Source organism: Urocitellus parryii, chromosome 4 (assembly GCF_045843805.1).
Source record: "Urocitellus parryii isolate mUroPar1 chromosome 4, mUroPar1.hap1, whole genome shotgun sequence".
Classification (NCBI taxonomy): Eukaryota; Metazoa; Chordata; class Mammalia; order Rodentia; family Sciuridae; genus Urocitellus; species Urocitellus parryii.
Window position 1 is genome coordinate 210,335,951 of NC_135534.1, and position 22,793 is coordinate 210,358,743.

At 53.8% G+C, this 22,793-nt stretch overlaps 2 protein-coding genes across 9 annotated transcripts; one reads left to right on the top strand and one right to left on the bottom strand.

Annotated features, from left to right (window-relative positions):
• The first annotated feature begins 66 nt into the window (after positions 1–66).
• Positions 67–13,069, top strand: Pmpca (peptidase, mitochondrial processing subunit alpha). 2 transcript variants are annotated; one of them, XM_026395395.2, is made up of 14 exons: positions 67–148; positions 858–1,060; positions 1,457–1,536; positions 1,872–1,954; positions 3,228–3,322; positions 4,598–4,698; positions 5,128–5,391; positions 5,986–6,078; positions 6,158–6,276; positions 6,393–6,483; positions 6,571–6,633; positions 9,622–9,766; positions 10,948–11,165; positions 11,783–13,069. In XM_026395395.2, the coding sequence occupies exons 1-13, from the start codon at positions 81–83 to the stop codon at positions 11,115–11,117; spliced, it is 1,575 nt and encodes a 524-aa protein (XP_026251180.1). In that variant the 5' UTR covers positions 67–80; the 3' UTR covers positions 11,118–11,165; positions 11,783–13,069. The 2 variants fall into 2 exon arrangements, with proteins under 2 accessions (XP_026251180.1, XP_077653310.1); XM_077797184.1 differs by lacking the exon at positions 67–148 and having other exon boundaries at positions 972–1,060; positions 3,230–3,322.
• On the bottom strand, positions 12,753–22,084 carry Inpp5e (inositol polyphosphate-5-phosphatase E). 7 transcript variants are annotated; one of them, XR_003301433.2, is made up of 12 exons: positions 21,996–22,084; positions 20,727–21,738; positions 18,010–18,133; positions 17,356–17,417; positions 16,530–16,654; positions 16,208–16,327; positions 15,913–16,020; positions 15,269–15,430; positions 15,088–15,203; positions 14,404–14,540; positions 13,610–13,975; positions 12,753–12,924 (listed from the first exon to the last, which is right to left on the bottom strand). XR_003301433.2 is itself a non-coding variant. In XM_026395392.2 (12 exons), the coding sequence occupies exons 2-11, from the start codon at positions 21,548–21,550 to the stop codon at positions 13,843–13,845; spliced, it is 1,947 nt and encodes a 648-aa protein (XP_026251177.2). In that variant the 5' UTR covers positions 21,551–21,738; positions 21,996–22,084; the 3' UTR covers positions 12,753–12,924; positions 13,795–13,842. The 7 variants fall into 7 exon arrangements, 3 of the variants coding, with proteins under 3 accessions (XP_026251177.2, XP_026251178.2, XP_026251179.2); XR_003301434.2 differs by having other exon boundaries at positions 13,610–13,761; positions 17,320–17,417; XR_013343462.1 differs by having other exon boundaries at positions 13,662–13,975; positions 17,320–17,417.
• Positions 22,085–22,793: the final 709 nt, after the last annotated feature.

Below are 22,793 nucleotides of genomic sequence, written 5' to 3' on the forward strand. Positions count from 1 at the left end.
CGGAAGCGCGCTGAAGCCGTGGCCCGTGTGGGCGGGGCGCGTGCCGGAAGCGGAAGTGACGGCAGAAGCGCGGGGGCGCGATGGCGGCGACGGTGCTGGTGGCTGCGCGGCTGCTGCGCGGCGTCGGGGCCGGAGGCCCGCGGCCCAGGTGAGCCGCGCGGTCGTCCCGGGCTGCCGGGCCTGGCTCCCCCGCGGTTCATGCCGGGGCGGCAGGCGGGGGCGGTCGCTGAGCCCAGAAGCGTCGGCGGTCGGGAAGGACCATCCTCTGTACCGTTGAGCTGCAAGACGAAGAGGGGAGTCGTCATGCCGCGGGGCAGGCCTGGGGACAGAGAACTGGGGCTTGGGGGGTGGTGAGCAGGCGCCAAGACCGGAGGGACTTGGCGAGCCGGAACTAGCCCAAGGGGGAACCCGAGTAGGTGCTACCAGGGCCTTCGGGGCCAGGTAGGGGCCGCGGCTTCCGTTAGACTAAGAGGACGCTGTCCCTGTTAGCTGCTGCTCAAGGGACTTCCTGTTGGAAGCCTGTTTCCCGGTGGTAGTCGTGAAGACCCGAAAAGCGCAGCCTCCCGGCCTCCGGCCCGGTAACTGAGCCAGGGTCTCGATCACTCTTTTGTGTACTCAATGCAGAATTTTTGAGACTGCTGAGGAAGGGGTATTTCAGGTTTTTTTTTTTTTTTTTTAGGAAAGTTATTTTAATAAATGACTTAGTGAATTAATGCTAACAAAAGATTTAAAAGATAATTTGATGAATCTTCAGAAACGGAGATGTTGACTTTTAATGTGGACGGAACATGACTGCACAGAAGCAGTCTTCACAAGTGCACCGCCTTGAGTTTGTTGTAACTGGGCTTTTCCTCTAGGTTTGGACCCTCTGCACACAGACAGTTTAGTAGCGGAGGCGCCTATCCCAACATCCCTCTGTCTTCTCCCTTACCTGGAGTACCCAAGCCTGTATTTGCTACAGTCGATGGACAGGAAAAATTTGAAACCAAAGTTACCAGGCTGGATAATGGGCTTCAAGTGGCATCTCAAAATAAGTTTGGACAGTTTTGTACAGTAGGAAGTAAGTACTATGGTGTGCTGCAAGTGTTCCCTGGTATTTTAATGTGGCGTGCTTTTGTTGATTGTTGGTTGTAATTAGCATGTCATATTTAGAGTGGAAGCACGTTACAAGCCTGAAAACTTCACCAAAATATGACTGCCAAGTGTCCATTTTGGGTGGTAACATTTAGGGTATAGTCCTCCCCCCAACTTTGACCTTTCTATGATTTGTAAGTTTTCATCTCAGTGTAGGATTTCACAGTGTGACAGTGTGTATATCTGTAAGGATGGTGAGCATGTTTATTACCTTCACGAAGTTTTGACTTAAATCATAGTCACAGCTTTGAACAGTTTGTCTTACTTAGATTTCCTATTTTGAGTATCTGATTTAACCTGTCCATTTACTTTTTGTCATCAGTTCTTATTAATTCAGGATCAAGATATGAAGCGAAGTATTTTAGCGGAATTGCTCACTTTTTGGAAAAATTGGCATTTTCGGTCAGTGTTCAATTTGTTTGGTGTTTCATGTGTGCGTGCGTGCGTGCGTGCGTGTACTGAGGATCAAACCCAGAGCGTTATGCATGCTGGGCAGGTGCTCTACCACTGAGTTATGCCCTCAAGCACTCAATTTGGAATTTTTGAGGCTGCTGAGGAAGGGGTATTTCAGTTTTTCTTTTTTTAGGAAAGTTATTTTAATAAATGACTTAGTGAATTAATGCTAACAAAAGATTTAGAAGATAATTTGTATGTTTTGGAAATGAAATTACTTTTTTTTTTTTAAACTTTGTTTTTGGGATTTGGATTCTTTAAGTTTTCTTATTTACTTTTACTAGTCTACTGCTCGATTTGACAACAAAGATGAAATTCTGCTTACTTTGGAAAAGCACGGGGGTATCTGTGACTGCCAGACCTCAAGGTACTGTCTTTTATGTGGAGACTTTACTCTGTGACCATGTGGAACTGCCCTTCTCATCCTTGGTCAGAGGCCCACTGAGCCCCTCCCATCAGAGAGGCTAAGGAGATTAGTGGTGAGAAAGGAGCCCTGGCCAGGACACAGAGTTGGGTGAAGAAAGGGGGCAGAACACAGGTGACATGTCTTACATGGGAAAGCAGTACCTGGAAGAACAGTTGCCTATCACTTCAGTGAGGGTGTTGGCTGTTGTCAGAGCAGCCCTGTGCCCGGGATGCTTACAAATAAAGCAGAGGGCCACATACAGCTCATGGGCACAAGAGCTGAGGGTGGTGGGTGTCCCACAGTGACAGACACAGTCTGGAATGGGGAAAGGAGGCGTTGGGATTGTTTTTGAAGGGGTCTGCTAGATGGATGAGGTAGGGCCATGCCACAGCCCAGCATAGCCGAGGCACCAGCTGTGTTTGTTGAATAGCCGGAAAATAGGTGTGGAGACCTGAGGATTGGGCTTTGCCTGCCAGCTGTGGAGCACGCTCAGACAGTTCTGGGCCATATGAGGTGATGCAGACAGATCATGGATTATTAAAAATGGTTGATTATTTAAACCTGAATGTGAAAAAATTACATAAAAGACAAACACTAAGAATTCAGTTAGTAAGGAAGAAGCCTAGTGTTCAGGTCCTCCATGTCTTTGCCTCAAGCTTCCTACTCCTCCCGTGTAAATCCTCTCTTGGTCAGGCAGGCCCCTTTCCTGACTCAGATGCAGCCCACTCTCCAGCTTAGGCAGTGGAGCTGTAGACCACCCACTTCTCAATGTGGGGCCTTGTTCTGAGTAACAGTCCAGCTGGACACCAGGCTCAGTCCCCAAGCTGTTGAGGCTGAAGCACGTTCGAATGTTGACCAGTGGGTTGCTCAGCAAGGCTTAGAAAGCATAGGATAAAGTGCTTCTCCTTTCAAGACAATGTGGCTTGTAAAAACCTTGGTAGGATTGGCTCCATTTGATTCAACAGTGTCCTTTACTGAAGAGCTTCCCTTGCCTGCCGCTGTGGCTCTTCTTGCTTGGACTCCATGCCCTAGGGAGAGGGAAGAGAAAAGGCTGGGTGTATCTTGGGAGCAAGTATTTGCCTCGCTTGCTCGAAGCCCCAGGTTCAGTCCCCTGTACCATATAAAAAGAGGGAAAGGAAGTGTCTGTTGGTTTTTAACCAAATGATGGAAAATCCCTGCTGATGAGGAAAGCTTGAGAGCCTGACCCCAGAACCTGACATTGCTGTCTTCCCAGAGATACCACCATGTATGCTGTGTCTGCTGACAGTAAAGGCCTGGACACTGTGGTCGGCTTGCTGGCTGAGGTGACTCTGCACCCCCGCCTGACAGGTATGGATCTAGTAAGCACGTGGTCAGGGTGGTGGGGAGCCAGAGGGACTGTTAAAGGGCCACACCTGGGAGGAACAGCCCCACATTGTTGGTACAGTTTCACTGGGGATGATGCTGGTGAGGCTGGGGTTGTAGCTCTGTGGCAGAGTGTGTGCTTTGCATGCACAAGGCCCTGGATTCAATTCCCAGCACCAAAATGAAGAGGAAAAAAATCCTTGGCACTGAGTACCATGGCACACACCTGTAATCCCAGCAGCTCGGAGGCCGAGAAAGGATTGCAAGTTCAAAGCCAACCTCAGCAACGGCGAGGCACTAAGAAACTCAATGAGACCCTGTCTCTACATAAAATACAAAATAAGGCTGGGGGTGAGGCTCAGTGATTCAGTGCCCTTGAGTTCAATCCCTGGTACCAAAAAAAGAAAGAAAAATCTTTGGCATCTTAGGGCTTAGTGCTTTGACTCATCTCTCTAGGCCCTTTGAGATTTTTAGTGAAATTTCAGAAATGTTCAAGTCATGTGCAATGACTTGGGAGGCTGAGGCAGAAGGATTGCAAGTTTAGGTTGGCCTGGGCAACTTAACAAGACCCTTAGCAACTTAGTGAGACCCTGTCTCTAAATAACAAAAGGGCTGGGGATGTGACTCAGTGGCAAAGTAACCATGGGTTTAATCCTCAGCACCAAAAGAGAAAAGAAATGCTCTTTAAACTTACCCTTAAACACCTTGACTGGCACACTATCAGAATTTTTCATGGTGGCCACCATTGTCCTTGGCCTTGCAGATGGACTTGCAGGACCTGAAGTTCCAGCAGGGAGGGGTGCAGGTTGTCCTAGGGATCTGGCAGGTGCTGTGTCAGCAGCGGGCCTCAGTGCCCTGAGGCCAGGGTCCTGCCCTAAGATCCTCTTGACCGTGGCAGCTGATGGAATGGCACCCTGACCTGGGTCTGTGTCTGTTTCCTAAGTACCTTTGTGCTGGGCCTGGTGTCCTTACAGCTGTGCCTTGACACTCAGGTCAGGTGTCTTCAGGGCCTTTTACAGGTGAGGCAGCAGAGGTGTGGATCATATTCAAGTGACTGCTTCATGGCAGAGGGGTCAGTAGGTCCTGGTTTCTGCTTTCTGTTTGCCTGGCCTTCCCTTCACTCACTTGGGTACCCTCGGGCTGCCCCTTGATGGAGGCAGAGGCACCATTATGCCACCAACACAGAACCTCTGCCCTACTCTGCTGCCTGGGGCATGTGCCACTGTGCAGACTGAACTTTGTCTTTGGGTTCCCTTGCAGATGAAGAAATAGAGATGACACGGATGGCTGTCCAGTTTGAGCTGGAGGACCTGAACATGCGACCTGACCCTGAACCACTTCTCACTGAGATGATTCATGAAGTAAAACATGAACCCACATGTGCCCGTATTCTCATGGGGGCTTCTCACACATGGTGGGTGGGAGGTCCCTGCTGTTGTCCTCACAGGTTATGGAACAGTTGAGACATGGTCTTTAATTGTTTTGTGGTGCTGGGGATTGGACTCAGGGCTTGTGCTAGGCAAGCACTCTACTGTGGAGCTTCAGCCCCAACCTCCTACAGGACAGTCCTGATATCTGAACCTGCAGTGTGATGTTTGCATCTTCCACTTCCAACAGTTACAAAACCTTTACTATTTTTGTCTGTAGAATGACCCTCCTATTTTGCTCTTTTTGTGAGCTGCTACTGCCAGACTGCAGCTGAACTCCCCAGCCTGCATTGGGTTTTCCAGAAGTTGAGCAGGAACCGCCTACATTCTCTGTGTGTCTGTTTCCCTTTGTCCCCCTCTCAGGCTGCGTACAGGGGGAACACTGTGGGCCTCCACCGTTTCTGCCCTTCAGAAAACATAGCCAAGATTGACCGAGAAGTGCTCCATTCTTACCTGAGGAACTACTACACCCCTGACCGCATGGTTCTGGCTGGAGTGGGCGTTGAACATGAGCATTTGGTGGAATGTGCTGAAAAGTACCTGCTTAGAGCCCAGCCAGCCTGGGGGAGTGCTGGGGCTGTGGAGGTGGACAGATCTGTAGCGCAGTACACCGGGGGGATTGTCAAGGTAGTGATGGGAGCTCTGGGGATCTTGCACTTTGCATTTCTCTGGCATGTGCTTTTGGTGTATTGTGGGTTTGTTTGCTTTTTTACAGGGGATTAAACCCAGGGGTGCTCTTCCACTGACCTCCATCCCCAGCCCTTTTTTGGGGGGAGGGATACCAGGGTTTGAACTGAGGGCCACTGAACCACATCCACATCCCTATTTTGTGTTTTATTTAGAGACAGGGTTTCATTGAGTTCCTTAGCACCTTGCTTTTGCTGAGATTGGCTTTGACCTTGCCATCCTCCTGCTTCAGCCTCCTGAGCTGCTGGGATTATAGGCCTGTGCCGCTCCATCTGGCTTTCCCTAGTCCTTTTTGATATAGGGTCTTATTAAATTGCTAAGGCTGGGATCACAGGTATGCATCCTGCCCCGTGGTGTTTGCATTTACACTCTTACTTTAGTGTACAGTGTAGTCCCACGACAGAACAAACACATCCTATTTTTGAAGGAGTTCATCAGGTCTCAGTTGAGCCTCAGGACATTTGAGCACAGCGTGTACTCACTGCCAAGTCTTCACTGGATTTCTGCATAACACTCGTTTGCTCTTGATTACAGCTAGAGAGAGACATGTCCAACGTCAGCCTTGGCCCAACCCCTATCCCAGAGCTCACACACATCATGGTGGGGCTTGAGAGTTGCTCCTTCCTGGTGAGTGCAGTCCTGGGTCAGGCAGCATAATCGAGGAGGCGAGTCTGCCCTGGCCTAAACGCTGTCCCCGTCCTTGCAGGAGGAAGATTTTATCCCTTTCGCTGTGCTGAACATGATGATGGGAGGAGGGGGCTCCTTCTCAGCTGGTGGGCCAGGCAAGGGCATGTTCTCCAGGCTCTACCTCAACGTGCTCAACAGGTTGGTGACCTTCAGTGGACAGGGCTGTTGTTCTCAGGCTACCATGTGTCTGGACCAGTTTCCCGAGGCCTGGCACTAGCCATACACCTTTGCCCAGCCACCTCATGTTCCCTCAGGCACCACTGGATGTACAATGCGACCTCCTACCATCATAGCTATGAAGACACTGGCCTCTTGTGCATTCATGCTAGCGCCGACCCAAGACAGGTGAGGCATAGCCAGCAGCCCGCAGACCAGGGTCTTGCTTGTGGGGTCAGCAGGCTGATGTGCACCCTCATCTCCTTCTCTTTGTAGGTTCGGGATATGGTAGAAATTATCACAAAGGAATTTATTTTGATGGGCGGAGCTGTGGATGCAGTGAGTAAGCCTGGAGCCATTTCCAATCTTTACCTGCCATCAGATGGTGAGAGAGCCATGTGGAGGAGCAGCCAGCAGTGGGGCTTGTGCTGGCTGGCTCCACTCCGGGGCCTCCTGGCTGGTCCTGAGGGGAGTCTGCATACTCCTCAGCTGCCCCAGGGAATGGTGGTGAATTCAAGCAGTGCCATATCAGATGGGTGCCCCTTTTCCAGCTGTTTATGCCTGAACATAAGTTTCTGTTGCCTTCTGCGGGGATATGGGAGATTGAATTCAGGGCTGCTCTTTCACTGAGCTGCACCCCTAGCCCTTTCTTATTTTGAAATAGGGTCTCACTCAGTTGCCCAGACTGGCCTTGAGCTTGTAATCCTCCTGCTTCAGCTGCTTGAGTCCCTAGGAGGTCAGATGTTACAGTGCCTAGCTTATCCACTGATTTTGTTTAGTTTAATTTTTGATATCTCACCTTGATGTTTGGAAGCCTAGTTGCTTTTTGGACCAAATAAGCCAATTTGTGCCCAGGTGGGGAAGCCTGCCATGTCACCAGTCCATACCTGCATAGCAGTAGACGTTGTGCCTGCCTCTGAGCATCCTGCAGCACAGCCTGGCCTTCAGGCTTTCTCTCTTACTGTGCCCACACATGCATTTTTAAGTCAGAAAATAAGCATTATTTCAGACATAATATGCTTGCAGATCAGCACTCTTCATTTTCATTTGTATCTCAAAAAATACTTTTCCACCTAGGTGAAGTCAATTTGACATAAATTTATGGTGTTATTTGCTTGAAGTTGTGAAAACTGAAAATACCTGTGTTAGTGAGGAATTATTTTAGTTAAGATGGCTTATAGCAGCCTTCTGTGGTACTGTGTTTCTTGGAGCATGGTGGCTCCCAGGTCCATTCGCACATCGACTTCTTGCCACTCTGACTTGTTCCTCCATGGAACTGATCCTTTTTTTTTTTTTTTTTTTTTTTTTATTTATTGTTGGTCGTTCAAAACATTACATAGTTCTTAATACATCATATTTCACAGTTTGATTCAGGTGGGTTATGAACTCCCAATTTTACCCCGTATACAGATTGCTGTATCACATCAGTTACCCTTCCATTGATTGACATATTGCCTTTCTCGTGTCTGATGTATTCTGCTGTCTGTCCTATTCTCTACTATCCCCCCTCCCCTCCCCTCCCCTCCCCTTTTCTCTCTCTACCCCTTCTACTGTAAATCATTTCTTCCCTTTGTATTATCTTGTCTTACCCCTCCTTTCCTCTTATATGTCATTTTGTATAACCCTGAGGATCGCCTTCTATTTCCATGCGATTTCCCTTCTCACTCCCTTTCCCTCCCACCTCTCATCCCTGTTTAATGTACATCTTCTTCTCAAGCTCTTTGTCCCTACCCTGTCCTTGTTTACTCCCCTTATATCAAGGGAGTCATTTGGTATTTGTTTTTTAAAGATTGACTGGCTTCACTTAGCATAATCTGCTCTAATGCCATCCATTTCCCTCCAAATTCTATGATTTTGTCATTTTTTACTGCAGAATAATACTCCATTGTGTATAAATGCCACATTTTTTTTATCCACTCATCTATTGAAGGGCATCTAGGCTGATTCCACAATCTTGCTATGGTGAATTGTGCTGCTATGAACATCGATGTAGCAGTGACCCTGTAGCATGCTCTTTTTAGGTCTTTTGGGAATAGACCGAGAAGGGGAATAGCTGGGTCAAATGGTGGTTCCATTCCCAGCTTTCCAAGAAATCTCCATACTGCTTTCCAAATTGGCTGCACAAATTTGCAGTCCCACCAGCAATGAACAAGAGTGCCCTTTTCCCCGCATCCTGTCCAGCACTTATTGTTGTCTGACTTCCTAATGGCTGCCAATCTTACTGGAGTGAGATGGTATCTTAGGGTAGTTTTGATTTGCATTTCTCTGACTGCTAGCGATGGTGAGCATTTTTTCATGTACTTATTGATTGATTGTATGTCCTCCTCTGAGAAGTGTCTGTTCAGGTCCTTGGCCCATTTATTGATTGGGTTATTTGTTATCTTATTGTCTAATTTTTTGAGTTCTTTGTATATTCTGGTTATTAGGGCTCTATCTGAAGTGTGTGGAGTAAAGATTTGTTCCCAGGATGTAGGCTCCCTGTTTATCTCTCTTATTGTTTCTTTTGCTGAGAAAAAACTTTTTAGTTTGAGTAAGTCCCATTTGTTGATTCTAGTTGTTAACTCTTGCGCTATGGGTGTCCTATTGAGGAATTTGGAGCCTGATCCCACAGTATGTAGATCGTAGCCAACTTTTTCTTCTATCAGATGCCGTGTCTCTGATTTAATATCAAGCTCCTTGATCCATTTTGAGTTAACTTTTGTGGATGGCGAGAGATAGGGATTCAGATTCATTTTGATGCAAATGGATTTCCAGTTTTCCCAGCACCATTTGTTGAAGATGCTATCCTTCCTCCATTGCATGCTTTTAGCCCCTTTATCAAATATAAGATAGTTGTAGTTTTGTGGATTGGTTACTGTATCCTCTATTCTGTACCATGGAACTGATCCTTTAGAGCCACAATTTAAGTTCACGTCTAGTCAGGGCTTCTTGGATCCCATGCGGGAGAGTCTGCGCCCAGGACATATTTTGCGTTTTCTCATTTTCCTCCTACTCTTGTATGCCAGGTTTGGGGCCCTAATTGGGTATTTCGTGTTCCCCACATGCTGCGATTTGGGCAAGAGATGAAGGAGAATCAAGGGCACACTTCTCTCCATCATGAGCATGGCAGAGGCTTTCTCAGGTGCAGCTCCTGCCCAGAGAACTTGGTGGCTGAGCCTGGCTGAGTGTGCTGGTGACCCAGGCCCAGGCATCCCTCTGTCTCTTGTATTCATTACTGCATACAGGGAAGACGTTTGTGCTGGGACACATTCTCACCAGTCCCTCTTCCAGTTTGTGGCGACTACTGGTGATCAGGTGGGTAACTGAGTAATAGCATATGACCCTCAGGTGGAGCTGGAGCGGGCCAAGACACAGCTGATGTCGATGCTCATGATGAACCTGGAGTCCAGGCCTGTCATCTTTGAGGACGTGGGGAGGCAGGTACTGGCCACTCGCTCCAGAAAGCTGCCCCATGAGCTGTGCACGCTCATCCGTGAGTACATGCTCTCAGCCAGTAGCCTCCACAGCCTACGCTGAACTCAGATGAGGCTATGCCCCACTATAGAGGGATAGTTGGGTGCCCCTTGTGGACATGGCTGCCCTGCCCACGGGCCTGGTCCTTGCCAGGTGACTTTGGCAGGGAGTCAAAGGGCTGGGGTGCATATTTGCTTCTAGTCTCACCCCGTGTCAGCTGGCACTTCAGCACCTGACCTAGCCTGGAAGGGGTGGTTGTCAACATGGGTTTTCAAGGAGGACCAGTGGCTGAAAAGTGCCAAGGGAGCAGTGCATTGTGTAGCAGCAGTGCCTTGGGTCAGCGCCTGCCCTTGAGGGTCTGGCAGGTGCCTCAGCACACATTTTATTTGCGGCGGCTTTTCTGGGGTCAGCTAAAGCCAGGCACAGAGTGCTTGTTAGGGGGGAGCTGTCTCTATGTGAGTTGCCTTCGGTGTGAACTCAGTGGAGATGTGTGTGGTTCGTGAGCAGTATGAACACCAGGACTTTGAAACCTGAGGGAGCAGCAGTCACAACACCCTTGAGGTTGGAACTTGCCAGCTGGGAATGAACATGACCTTTGTCCCCCACACTGGAAGGCAGGCACTGAAGGGCACGCTGACCGAGCATTACCTGCTGGCATCACCTGTTTCAAGGAGACTGCCATCCTGTCCTCCTGGGGTTGGCCTCCTGCTGGGGAGAGGCACCTGCCCTGCCTTCCTTTAGGACCATCCTCGAGTGGCTGGTGTGGTCTCGGGTCTTGTCTTCTGTAGACAGTCAAGCTGCCTGCTTGGTGTGCTCCTGGGCAGTGGTGTTCTTCACATGGGTCTTGGTGGCTTCTGTCCCCTCTTGGAGGGTGGCTCCTGCAGAGGTGCAGCCCCGAGGAGTACAACCTCCTCCTTGGACCCCTTGCACACGTGCCCACTAGATAGGCAGTCCTTATTCTGGGAACGGCAGCCTCTGTTGAAGTAGGCATGCCATCGCGACATTTCCCATTTGCTAAGAAAACCTTGCACTGTCATTTTGACCGTCTTGCCCTTGTCCACCCTGCTGCTGCTGGACCCTCTGGAGCCCTCAGCAGCCCCCCCAGGTGCTGGGAGCAGTGAGCCCCTCAGCCATATGGTGGTGGTGGCTTTGTGGGGAGCTGCTTGTGCTTGCCTGACATCCTCGCTCACTCTACACCAGGCAATGTGAAGCCAGAAGATGTCAGGAGGGTTGCGACTAAGATGTTGCGTGGGAAGCCTGCTGTGGCCGCCCTGGGGGATCTGACCAACCTGCCCACTTACGAGCACATCCAGGCAGCGTTGGCCAGCAGAGATGGGCGACTGCCGCGAACTTACCGGCTCTTTCGGTAGAGGCCTCCAGGATCTTCAGGGACCCCAGCTGCAGGGAGGTGTCTCCATGTGAGTTGCCTTGGGTGTGAACTCAGTGGAGATGTGTGTGGTTCGTGAACAGTGTGAACACCAGGATTTTGAAACCGAGCTAGCAGTAGTCATAACACTCTTGAGGTTGGAATTTGCCAGCTGGGAATAAACATGACCTTTGTCCCCCAAGCTGGAAGGCAGGCGGGCAGGCATTGAAGGGCACGCTGACTGAGCAGAGCAGAAGCAGTTGAGCCCGTTCCTGCTAATAAGATGGTGACTGTCTCTTATCCTTCTGCTCTCCCTCACCCTCTAGCACAAGGGTGCTGGGAAAGGCCCTTGGTAACCTGCTCTAGGAGGAATCACCCAGTCCAACCCAGTGTCACAAAGCCTTTTGCCCCAGGGTATCAGTGAGTGCAGGGCTGGGGCTGCTTGTACTTGAGGGCCGGTGGTAACTGATGGTGGCAGCAGAGGGGAGGGGGATGGCATTGCAGTGTGCTGCTGCATGGATGGGAGCAGTCCCCAGGTCTGCAGAGCCAGGAAGCGTGGCCCTTTCTTAGTGCAGATAGAGGGACTGCATGTCTCAAGGGAGTTGGGCTTCTGGGCATGCTTGTGAATTGGCTTCTGAGTGTGCTTGTTGTTGAATTCTTTTCCTGTAGTCAACTGCACTCTGGACACCTGGAACCTTCACCCTGGGCGTCCAGTGAAAGGGTCTGCTTGATGCCTGCTGGTGGGAACGCAGTCAACTGGGACTGGAGCCTGGGGATGTCCCAGTGTGCCTCAGGTGACTGTTCTCGCTGGAAGGATGCCACTGCAGGTGCCCTGAGCACCTGGGGCAGAGCAGGGGTGCTGGCCTAGGTCTTCAACAACTGCTGAGCAGTCCCCTCACCCTGGGAGCCTAACCACATACCCACTAGGCTGCTCTTCTCAGGGTCTGTGCCCCACATCACCAGTCCTTCCCATTCCCTCCTCTCAGCCTCCCTGGCCATACCCCTTTTCTGTTCATCTTCCCTTTGACACTAACTTGCACCTCAAAGTCGCCTTCATGGGCACTTCCTGAGGTAGGTTGTGTAGTTGGTCCTGAACTCTTGAGAACTCTAGTAGCCACACAGGGGCTGGCTACACCTGGACTCTTGCTGAAGGACAGTGTGTGTTTGAGAGAACAAGAGCCATTTTAAAAACCACCATCATGCCTAGTCCTTACTTGGTTCTTTATGAAGCCTATTTTCCATAATTCACCAGCTTCATTTATATTAATTTGAATTTTTTATTAGACTAATTTGCCATGTGAAATGTTCATCTAAATGTATCAAGTCCATCAGTATGCTCTTGACCTCTTACCTTGTTAGGCTCAGCACTCTCTAACTCAGGCCAGACTAAGACAGAGGCACCAGTGGCAGAAATGGCCTGAGAAAGAACCTATAAAACCTTCCTCCTTCCAAGGCTGGCTCCACAGGAATCTTACTAACAGAAATTTCAGTTCATTGATTTGGAACTTGAGATTCATTTGAGCAAAATACACATGCAGACCATTGAATTTTTATTGAAGTGGAATGGTGGGCGCTCTCCCGCTTTATCAGAAACATTGGTGCGTTGCTTTAAAGTTTATATCCCATATTTTGGAAGCTGATATTAATAGAAGTCTTAGTGTTCGCTGGGATTGCTTGTGGCTTCAGCCCAGTCCACCCGAGTCTTCCCCTTGCGTTGCCTCTGGCCTGCAGGAGGAATGCTCAGCAGGGACTGGGACAAGACTGTCAGCAGTTGCGAGCCGAGTCAGTTTCCTGCCTTTGTGTTCCATGGCCTTTTAAAACAAGAACACTGTAAGAATAGGGTGTGCACACAGACTTTCTTTCCAACATTCAGTTTTGGGCCAAAGAGTTTTTAAGATTTTATATATGCATTTATTTAAAAATATAAATATGGAAAAATAAATAATTTAAAGACTAGAGTGGATGTCCCTAGATCTCTGTACATTCAAGGCTATATCTTGTCAAGAATATAAGACTCAAAGAGCAATGATGTGGTCAAAGCCCTCTTTAAGGAACGGAGTCCCCAGCTAGGCTTCCCTGCCCAATCTAAGTGTCCAGGGCAGGAAGTACCACCTCTGTTAACACCACCCTGTGGCTGATGTCACAAAAGCAGATGGTCTGCTGATCACTAAAACGGAGGCAGCACATAGCTGGGCTTGGCCTCTGGAGGGAGGGGAGGTGGCCCTCACTCAGCTGGGGGTGGGGGAGATAGGATCAGCACATGGGCCTCAGCCCAAGGAAGAGAGGGCTCAAGGCCTGGGAGAGGGCAACTGTCATGACCCCAACATGGCCTCAGCATGCTGTAGGGCAGACTCAGGGCCTGACCCCCATACACCTGTGTGGAGAGGAAGGGCCCAGCTTGTGTGGGACATAGAAACTGGCTCTGGGTATGGAGCCGAAAATGAAGGAATGGAGGGAGAGGCTATGGCACTAGGCAGGTCATGGGAGTTTCAATACCCTGAGAAGCCCCCCAAGTGCCTGTGGGGACAAGTCTTAAGTACAGGCTTGCCCAAGTAAGTGAAGGCAGCTTTCTTCCCGGGATGCACAGTCTGGCCTGGGGGTTTCTTGGTGAGAAAGTAGGGCAGCCCTAGTAGCAGTGCATCAGGACCCTAGAATGAATGACAGGTGTCAGGAGCACACACTGCAGTCTTCTCCAGCCGCTCTAGGTCAAAGGTCCTCCTCTAACAACTTCAGGAAATGGTGCAGATGGCACTGGGGATCGGATTCTTTATTGCTTGCTGCTTCTGAATTTCTTTTGAAATCCGTCTTTTAATTCCTATCAAGTACAGTTCTCGGTCAAACTTGCCAGCAGCTAGTGGAATGCTGTGAGGGAGAAGCAGTGTTAGGAATGCCTCAGCTCCCTAGCACAGGTGCCGTCCTGGACCAGGGTGCCCCCTGGATGGAGCCCCAGGGCTACTTGAGGGTTACGGCCTCCAAGCACCAGGCCGCCAGCCACACTGCCCTTCAGGGCTGGCTCTGCTTCTCCCTGGGGCCCACTGGGAGAGACAGCAGCCAGACTGGAAGACTTCACTCCTAAAGCCTCCTCCTCCCTTTCCTTGGTCCTGAGGTCACAGGACAAGCCTCCTTGGGCAACCCTGAGGATACTGGGAGCAGCTCCCTAGACAGCAACTTCACATTGGACCCCAGGGGCTGCCAGCACCTCACCCACCTTGCCTGTTGCAATGCATGTTACTGCCCAGCCCAAGCCACAGCCAGAGCCTGGGAGGGAGCCGGGCACAGGGGATACTCACTTATCTCGGCCAGGCCTCACTTTCACCCGGAAAAGGCCATAGACAGGGCGGTGGTCAGATGTCTTAATCCCAGGGCAGGAAGAGTACTTCACAGGACAGATGTCGCCCTTATGGCGGCTTCTGTACAAAACCCGGTCCTTCAGAAGAGATGGCAGAAGCAGGAGCACTGATGAGGTGCCATTCTGCTGCAGGCCTGGCCTGCCTGCCTCTGCCCAGCTGTGTCCCATAGCAACCCTCCAGCCACGACCCTCAAGCGCTTTACTGCTGGGGTTCTAGAGACCTATGGGGTGGTGCCTGCTTCCTCCTGGCCCTCTAGGAGCCATGGGGTGCTGCCTTGCCCCCACAGCTGCCCCAGTACTGGATCTCAGGTCTGGCAGGGAGCCGAGTTGTACAGGAGTCTCTCCACCTTCCCTCCAGATCCCTGACTGCAGAACAAGCTGTGGCCTGGGAGAGTATGGGGCATAGGCTGTCCTGGCACTCGGAGCGTGTCTGAGGGCCAGCTTGCCTGTGCTTTGCAGCACCTTTGGAGGAGGGCACCATCAGTCAAAACAGACTCTGAGGTTGGGTCACTGGCCTGGCAGGCTGTGGTGTGCATGAGAGGGCTCCTGAGTGCCAGCCTGAGCAAGGCAGAAGTCATTCTCCTGAGGACATCCTGTGGAGGTAGAGGCTGGCCTGGGTGCCTACCGTGTAGGAGGGGGTCCTCTGTTTGGAGGTGCTGTCATAGGTGTCCTTCCCAATGTCAAACTTGTATGATGGGAGGAAGTGGATGTCCGGTTCCTGGAAGCCCTTGAAGATGGACCCTGCAACACAGGCTAGCTCAGATCAGCACAAGCCCACACGTGCTGGCCAGCCCCAGGCTGCTCACCTTTCCTCATCTCCTGGATGAGCTGGTCATGCTGCAGCAGTGCCGGCACATCCACATCCAGGCCCTGCTTCAGGATGGCCTCCACAGCCGTGCGTCCACCACTCAGGCGGAAGTTAAAGTCTCCAAACCAGAACACCTCATCGAACCGGGTGGTGACATCCGCTGGGTACAGGGAAAAGTGCATCCATGCTAGTCTCCCCTTCTGTGGCCACAGCGACAGATGCACAAACCCCAGGCCGAGCAATGGAGCTTCTCCACCTGGGTGCCCTCCCCCAAGAATCACAGGACAGCTGGTGGGAGTGGGGGAGGCAGGCAGTGAGGTCTTCTGGCTTGTCCAGATTTGGACAGCTGTAGACAAGCCAGAAGCCACCTAAGCAGTGACCCTCATAGCGAACTGGCCACTGTCTCAGACCCTCACTGCCCTGGAGGGTAGGTGGTAACGATGCAGACCCCAGCTAGCAGGTGAGCAAGAGTGGCCCAGCTGGACTTGGGGGTCTCACAGGTCCACGCACCATCTGTGCAGCAGCACCAAGTGACTTCCTGTGATTTCCTGACCTTGACTCTCATACCCCTAAACAGTTCCTGCTAAACCAGGCAGAGAACAAACGAGGAGATGCCCGAGGCACCTGCCAAGCACAGCTCACCTGCACTGGAACGGTAGGGGTTGGTGTCTGGTACGTTCCTAGGCAGAGCCAGGGCTTGGATGGTTCTGGTGTAGTCCAGCAGCCGCTCGGCCACCTTCCCATCACCAGCTGTGAGGACGGAAATGGGTGGGGACATGGGTTTCTAGACACACGTCCTAGGGACCTGCCTGGCCACCCCACCCTGTCATCTGCTGTGAGGCTCTGGATAGCTCTGCCTCCGTGGCTGTCCTGAGCACAGCAGGTCCTATCTAGGCAGAGTGACTGGGAACCAGGGCCTTGGCTGACAGCGACTCACAGGTGAAGTGGGACGTGATGAAGAGGAAGGAGGTGCCGAAGAAGGTGAAGCTGACGCCCAGGGCCCCCTTGGTCTTTATCTGGGACACGATGCGCGTCGTCACTGTGGAGCACTCCACCTCTGTGAGGGGTGGGGTGGACAGCCTCAGTGAACCTGCGCGAAGGCCCCACGCCACCTGTGCCTGTGTGCATTCCTGTGCCTGCGTGTCACGCAGCAGTCTCCAGGGCTGAGTCCCAGAGGACCAGTACATCTGTCTGAGAGCGGCCCTGTGTGGAACCACCACCCTCTGAGTGCACCTGGGGCTGTGGGACATGGTGCCTACCTGAGCAGAACCAGATGAGGTCCCTGCGGATGAACAAGGACACGTACAGAACCCCATGGGCTGCCGAGGACAGCAGCACGTAGCGGGGGCCCAGTGTCTCCTGAAGGCGTGTCTCCCACTCCCGCCTGTGGGAAAGAAGTAGGCAGCTGGGGTGGGGGGAGCACAGCTGGAAAGCCCCCAAAAGGACTCCTAGGGATTCCCCAGGACTGAGCTCCATCTTCTCGCACTGAGAATGGTGGATGGGCAAAAGGAAGGCCACCTCCTGGGGCTGAGGCCAAGTCCCATTCGAACAGCCTGCCTCTGTTCTAGATCCCTGTGGGACCCGCACAAGCACCTCTGTCCCACCCTCTGCTTGGCTGGGCTCGCAGGGCAGGGGTCTCCCTTACAGTGCCTGGTGCCCACTCCCCACAGTACGTGCCAAACAGGCCCCAGGAACTCACTGGGATGTCCACAGGCTACATCCTGTGTCAGGACGGCCAGTGATGCCCTTTGGGTCAACAAAGAGCCTGCGGACGGCCAAAGTGGCCTAAAAAAAATCCAGCACTGTTCCTTGCTACCTTTACAGCTTTGTAAATCAACTATTGGTTTACAAAAAAATGAAAACTGCCAATCTCAAATTATCTGCATCAGTATCTGTAAAGAAACCGACTTGCATGTCCAGCCTGGCATGGAGATTAGCACATGGGGCCTCAGGCCCACAGCTTCAGACTCAGGCCTGTCTTAGCACTGCTGTCCACAGAAGATACTGCTGGGCCCGAGGGGCTTGGAGGGGGCCCAAGCCGGTGCCTACCTGTCAGAGCAGCCCTCCTGCACCCCAATGACATACAAGTCCTGGGTGTAGTCGGCCTCGGTGGGCAGCAGGAACTCATCCAGGCTTGGCGGGAGCTCCTATGGAGAGGAGCACAAGATAGTATTACATCAAGGCCACTGGCTCCTCAGGCCTGGGCAGAAGCCATGGAGCACCTGTGCCACTACCCAGTGGTGGCTGCAGGGCACCCCTTCTGAACGAGGGAACTGAGGCTATCAACTGCAGTTGATACCGAGGTGTGGTTTCTATGTCCCATGGACCTTGACACCCTAGAGGCCTCATGTCTAGGCAGGCTGCTCTGCCTCAGTCTTCCTCCCTGAGCACGAGCACAAGCTTGTCCATCACCATCTCCCCACTGACCAAGGCTGTGTCTGTGACCCCCCGTGTGCTTGATGGGCATCTGGCATCTAGTCTGTGTTGCTTGCCACTAGGCCTCTCTACCCCTCAGGTACAGTCAACCTTGGCCAGGTAGGTTGTCTGGCCCCTCATGGAGCTGGTGGCCAGGGAGATGCAGGTGGGCACTAGGGGCCCTCTCAAGGGAACAGTGTGCTTTCCCTGCTCTACCTGCACACCTCTGCTGGGACTGGCGATGGGGCATCGGGCCTTGGCTCCCAAGAGCAGAACCACACAGGAAGCAGTTCTGTCTGCTCAGGCGCCACCCTGCACTCTTACCTTCTGGCCCTGCATGTTCCAGGTGGCCACAAAGAGGGCCATGTGCCGGTCTGGGAAGTACTGGGCCAGCTCATCTGCCCCTAGCAGGGCCCCACTGGCCAGGAGACTCCCCTCCAGGTAGCTCCTGCAGAGAAGAGGCAGAATGTTTCAGTGCCCAGCCAGGAGGAGTGGCTGTAGGGACATGCTCTCTGGGCTCCCAGTCCCCGAGACTTGAGGCCAGCAGCAGGGCTGCTTGGGCCCAGAGGGGCAACACTGAGCCCCACAGAATGTTGGCACCATCTCCCCCTGAGTCCGGGTTCCCTGAGCCAGAGCACGCATGAGAACCTGCCTGCTCCGAGAGAGTGAGCTGTGCCTGCTGCTAGCCACACAGCTCCCTCCTTGAGGATGGGGACATCACTTTGGGCTGTTTTGGTAGGTAAGGTTCTGGGAGGTCACAGAAGCAAAGCCAAACTCTGTGCTGAGAATAGGGTTGGGTGGACATAGTGTATTTCAGGGAGGGGCCTGGCTCTCCACTCCTCCCCAGGTCAAAAACAGTGGGACAGGTTAGGATAGGAAGGCAGAGGAGGCCATCTCAACCACCCAACTGCAACGGGATGGACGTCATAGCACACCACAATGCCGCGGGGCCACAGGAAATAGCGGCAAGCCGCTGACCCTACTGCAGGTGCCCCTTGCCTCTCCTGCCACAGGGTCTCCAACACTGCCTGTAAAGACACCAGGCGTGTGCAGCTCTGTGGACCACCCGTAGGTCACAGCCGCTGGCTCTGCCACCATGGTGCAAAAGTCTCAAGGGCCACTCGTGCCTTGAAAACCATCACAGACATGGAACCTGGATGCAGGGGATGGGCATCACTGTGAAGTATTGCAAGTTCTGATTTTCTTCTAGCCATTTAGATATGTAATCTGGTCTCTGCCTGCTACTGGTAGGACAGGCAGTGGCTAGACACGTGTCCCTCCACAAAGTGTCTGGACATGTCTTTCACAATGGGAGGCGATAATCCAGTTCCTCTCTACCTGGTCCCTGCTACTGTCCCCTTAATCACAGGCCACTCTTCTCCACAATCTGGAGGGCCCATCTCCATGGACAGGGAGGGTGTGCCTGCTCTACCATTTCTGCCGAGGCCTGACCTGCTCAACCGTCTGGCCTGCCCAGGCCAGGGCCAGCCATGCTGTTTCCAATCAGTTTCCAGGCTGCATCCACCCTGCATCTGACTGCTCTGCCTCTCACATCCCTGTAATCCCATGACTTAACTTCCTTCCCACCTTGGGAGCGCCCAGCAGGCTCCAAGTCTGCCATGCCAGCCCCAGAGACACCAGGACACAAAAGCTGGTTCAGCTCCTGGGGCCTTGGCACCCCTGGTGCCTGTGGAGCTTCAGCACTAGCAAAGGTGGACTCTTCAGAGCCCTTGTTCATGGACACTGCAGGCTTCTCACGCTCTTCAAGGGCATGGCCTGCGTCTTCTGAGGCCACTTTCCCCTCATCTTCGTCCTCTCTGATCCTGCTACAGAGACAAGCCCCAGGCGAGCAGTGGGCCTGAGATGGGGGAGGGTGGGGTTGGAGTGTGCTTCTTCCTGGGGCTGGGATAGCCATGCCACTGGCCGCTCCCTCACACCCCAGGTTCCCAATCCACCACTGTGCCCTAGCGGCACTTCGCCCCTGCCCCCTCTCAAACTGTATTTAGGGTGGGCCCTGGACTTGATGTCCTTGAGTGGCCACCTGAAGACACAGGTAGATTGGAGGGAGGCAGCCATCAGCCAGCTGCCCCTGAGGCCCTGGGAGCCTTTGTTCTGGACTTCTGCTCCAGAACTGGGAACCCTACAAGAAGCACTTCCTGCTCTGCCTGCTCACAGTCCCTCCACCCCTGCTCCAGCAGCATGGCACCGGAACACTGAGGGCAGGCAGCGCTCCTAGGACAAGACCAGGCTCAGGAGAAGAGGCCATGGGTTTTGACAGGCTGAGCCCAAGTCTTCTGTGGGCCCTTGGTTAGGGTTACGATAGGAGTCAGGCAGACAGGAGTGACATTGGGGTGGCACTAGCCTCTTTTCAAGCTATGAAACTCTATGTAACATCACAGAGAGCCACACACAGGAACCAAGGGCATATGCCTCCTCCAGGGTGTGACATCTCCACTCAGCTGTGGGGACAGAGCAGGGCTGGAGCACAAGCGCTGAGCAGGTCTTGAAGCAGAGCACAGAAGTCCCTGTGGTTCCAGGCATCACCAGGCTGCCGCTCCCCTGGGAGGCAGAGCCTTTTCTTGCCTGCAGCCTGTGGGTCCTGCTGAAATGCCAGCCTGTGCCCAGAGCCCCCCAGGGCAGGGACTGCAGGTAGCCTATGGCTGCCCAATGTCCCTCACACACAGTGGTTAAACAGAAAAACACTCAAGGCAGAACAGAAGGAGGCCACCTTCCACTTGGAGGACCACCAGCACAAAATGCAAGCCAGCCAGCACAGGCATGGAGCATGGGGGCGCCATCTTTTACAAGAGCACCCTGCCTCGGTGCAGTGATCAGGCAGGAAAGTCCTGGAGGAGAGGCCCAGAGGCAGAGGGGCAGCGTGTCTAGGACGCACACCTGGCGTCACATGGGAGATGGCTGCTGAAGGGAGACCTGCCCTCTTCTCTGCCTGCACGTGAGGCATTCCTTAAGAGAATGCTTGCACAGCCTGCTCCCCAGCACCAAAACAGGCCATGGCGAGACTGCCCTCCCAGCAGCCTTACCTGCTCCGGACGTCCTTGGTGCGGATGGGCGCCAGGAGGCTGAAGGAAGACTTGGCTGAATGAAGGGAGTGGGTGTCACAGGCCAGGGGGCTCCGTGGCCGGCTGGGGCCCAGGCTGCTGTGGGCCCGTACTAGCCTGGGCTGTGCGTGGTGCTTGTGGTCGGCATGCTCGGAGTCAACCTTGTTTGCCATCCTTGGGGAGTTGGAGGCCACGTTCAGATCCGGGGTGGGTGGCGGGCGAGGGGGACACAGGATGGCCAGCCTCGGGGAGCTCCCAGCTGGGGCAGCCTCCCTGTGCAGCAACTCCAGGGAGGTGCTGATCATTCCAGAGAGACAGTTACCCCATGAAGAGGGGCTCCCACCCTCGCTGCCCACAGCCCTGCGGGGCTTGGGGATCTCCTGCAAAGATGTGCTCAGGCAGGGTGGGGGGCAACTGTGGGCCGGGGCCTGGGGGGCCATGTCCTGCTGGGAGCCCTTGTAGGGGCTGGCCCCACCCTGGGTGGCCAGGTCCTCCTGGCTCCGTGGAAAACGCCTCCTTCTCCAGCCCTTATCATCTAGGGACAGGGTCCGCTCTAGCCTGGGCCTCGTGGGGGGCTGAGGGGTGGTGGGTTTTGCCCGGGCTTGGGGGTCCTCACTGCTGATTTTTGCCGGATCGCTGAAAGAAGGCACGGGGTTCTTCTCAGGGTCCTGGCAGTGGGGAGTGGGCAGGGCCCCAGGGCTTGGGAGGAGGTCTTTGTTTGCTCCGGGAAGCCGTCCCTTGAGCATTCTGGCTTCCAGCTGCCCAGGAGCCTCTGTGTGACGCAGGCACGTGGCCTTGGTCGGCATGGTGCGGGAGCCCTCACCCAAGCAGCCTGGCCCTCTGAGAGAGCTCCTCCCTAAGTTGCCACCAACTCAGGTGTCAGGGACACAGTCGGAGGTCACGGGGAGCAGAGGAGAGAAGCTGGGAGGCCCCCCTTTGGCCTGGGGTGGTCCTTCTGGGGAGGGCAGTCCTGCATGGTTGGAGTCACCAAGGCCTGGAGGAAATCCCAGAAATCTTGCTGTTAGGGGTCCCAGGTCTCCCCAGGGAGGCGGGCCTGCTGTCCTGGAGGATGTCCGTGGTGCTGCTGGTGACAGCCAGGGACACATCCAGGAGGGGCTGGTCCGCGCTTCCTCCCTGGGCTGGGGAAGCCTGTCCCCGCCCCTGGGCCCACCTCCGGGTGCCGCGGCGACACCAGCCCTCCCGCCCCACCCGGGCCAAGTGGGGCCGACGGGCCGGGTCGCCCGGGCTCACCTGCGCCCGCCGCTCCCCGCAGGCCCTGCCGGCGCCCGAGGGCCCACCCACCGCGCCGGGCGCGGGCCGGGGAGGGCGTGGGCCGGGCCGGCCCCGGCCGCCCGCAGCAACGACCGCGCCAGCGCGGGGCTGAGCGCGGCCTGGAACGTGGCCCAGGGGTCAGCGCACGCGGCCCGCTCAGTGGTCACCCCGGCCCCGCCCCGAGCGCCGCAGCCCCGCAGCCCGAGCGCCACAGCAGCGGCCCCTGGTGGCCGGAGGACCACGCCCGCCGGAGGGAGGGTGCCGCGGGCCGACCGATAGGCAGCGACAACGGAGCACCGGAGCAGCACCCATGGGACGCCCCAGGCCCGGTGTCTCCACACTAATCTCTCAGCAAACACAGGAAACCACAAAAGGTACTTGAGAGCCCAAAATAGTTTATTTAACAATTTGCATTTAGGAAAAATAGCAGCTCCCACCTCGGAGGGAGCTTCCTGGATCAAGTGGCAGGCAGTCACATCCTGAGCAGGGATGCTCTGGAGGGCGAGGGTCCCTGCAGGCACACCTCTCAGTGGTGGGAACTGGTGGGTCCAGGCACACTGGCCTGGGAAGCAGTCTGGAAACTTTCTGGGGGGTCTTTCCTAGATGATGAAGTAAACCAGAAAACTGGGAAGGGCTGTGCTAATTCCACATTCTACAATCTCTACACTTAAACTCAAAAATGCCAAACCGTTTATGTTCCCCCAGCAGAACCTACCCAAATTATTACCTACTGATTTTTATAAATATTTAAATCTCCCCTTTCCTTCAGTCTCTAGA

What these genes read in the sequence shown, in the direction of transcription:
- Pmpca (XM_026395395.2), top strand. Translation starts at nt 81, where the DNA reads ATGGCGGCGACGGTGCTGGTGGCTGCGCGGCTGCTGCGCGGCGTCGGG. An exon ending in TGTGACTGCCAGACCTCAAG is followed by an intron (nt 1,955 to 3,227) that starts GTACTGTCTTTT and finishes CTGTCTTCCCAG; the next exon opens with AGATACCACCATGTATGCTG. An exon ending in TTGAGAGTTGCTCCTTCCTG is followed by an intron (nt 6,079 to 6,157) that starts GTGAGTGCAGTC and finishes CCGTCCTTGCAG; the next exon opens with GAGGAAGATTTTATCCCTTT.
- Inpp5e (XM_026395392.2), bottom strand. Translation starts at nt 21,550, where the DNA reads ATGCCGACCAAGGCCACGTGCCTGCGTCACACAGAGGCTCCTGGGCAG. An exon ending in GGAACATGCAGGGCCAGAAG is followed by an intron (nt 17,418 to 18,009) that starts GTAAGAGTGCAG and finishes TCCTCTCCATAG; the next exon opens with GAGCTCCCGCCAAGCCTGGA. An exon ending in CATCACGTCCCACTTCACCT is followed by an intron (nt 16,021 to 16,207) that starts GTGAGTCGCTGT and finishes CCGTCCTCACAG; the next exon opens with CTGGTGATGGGAAGGTGGCC.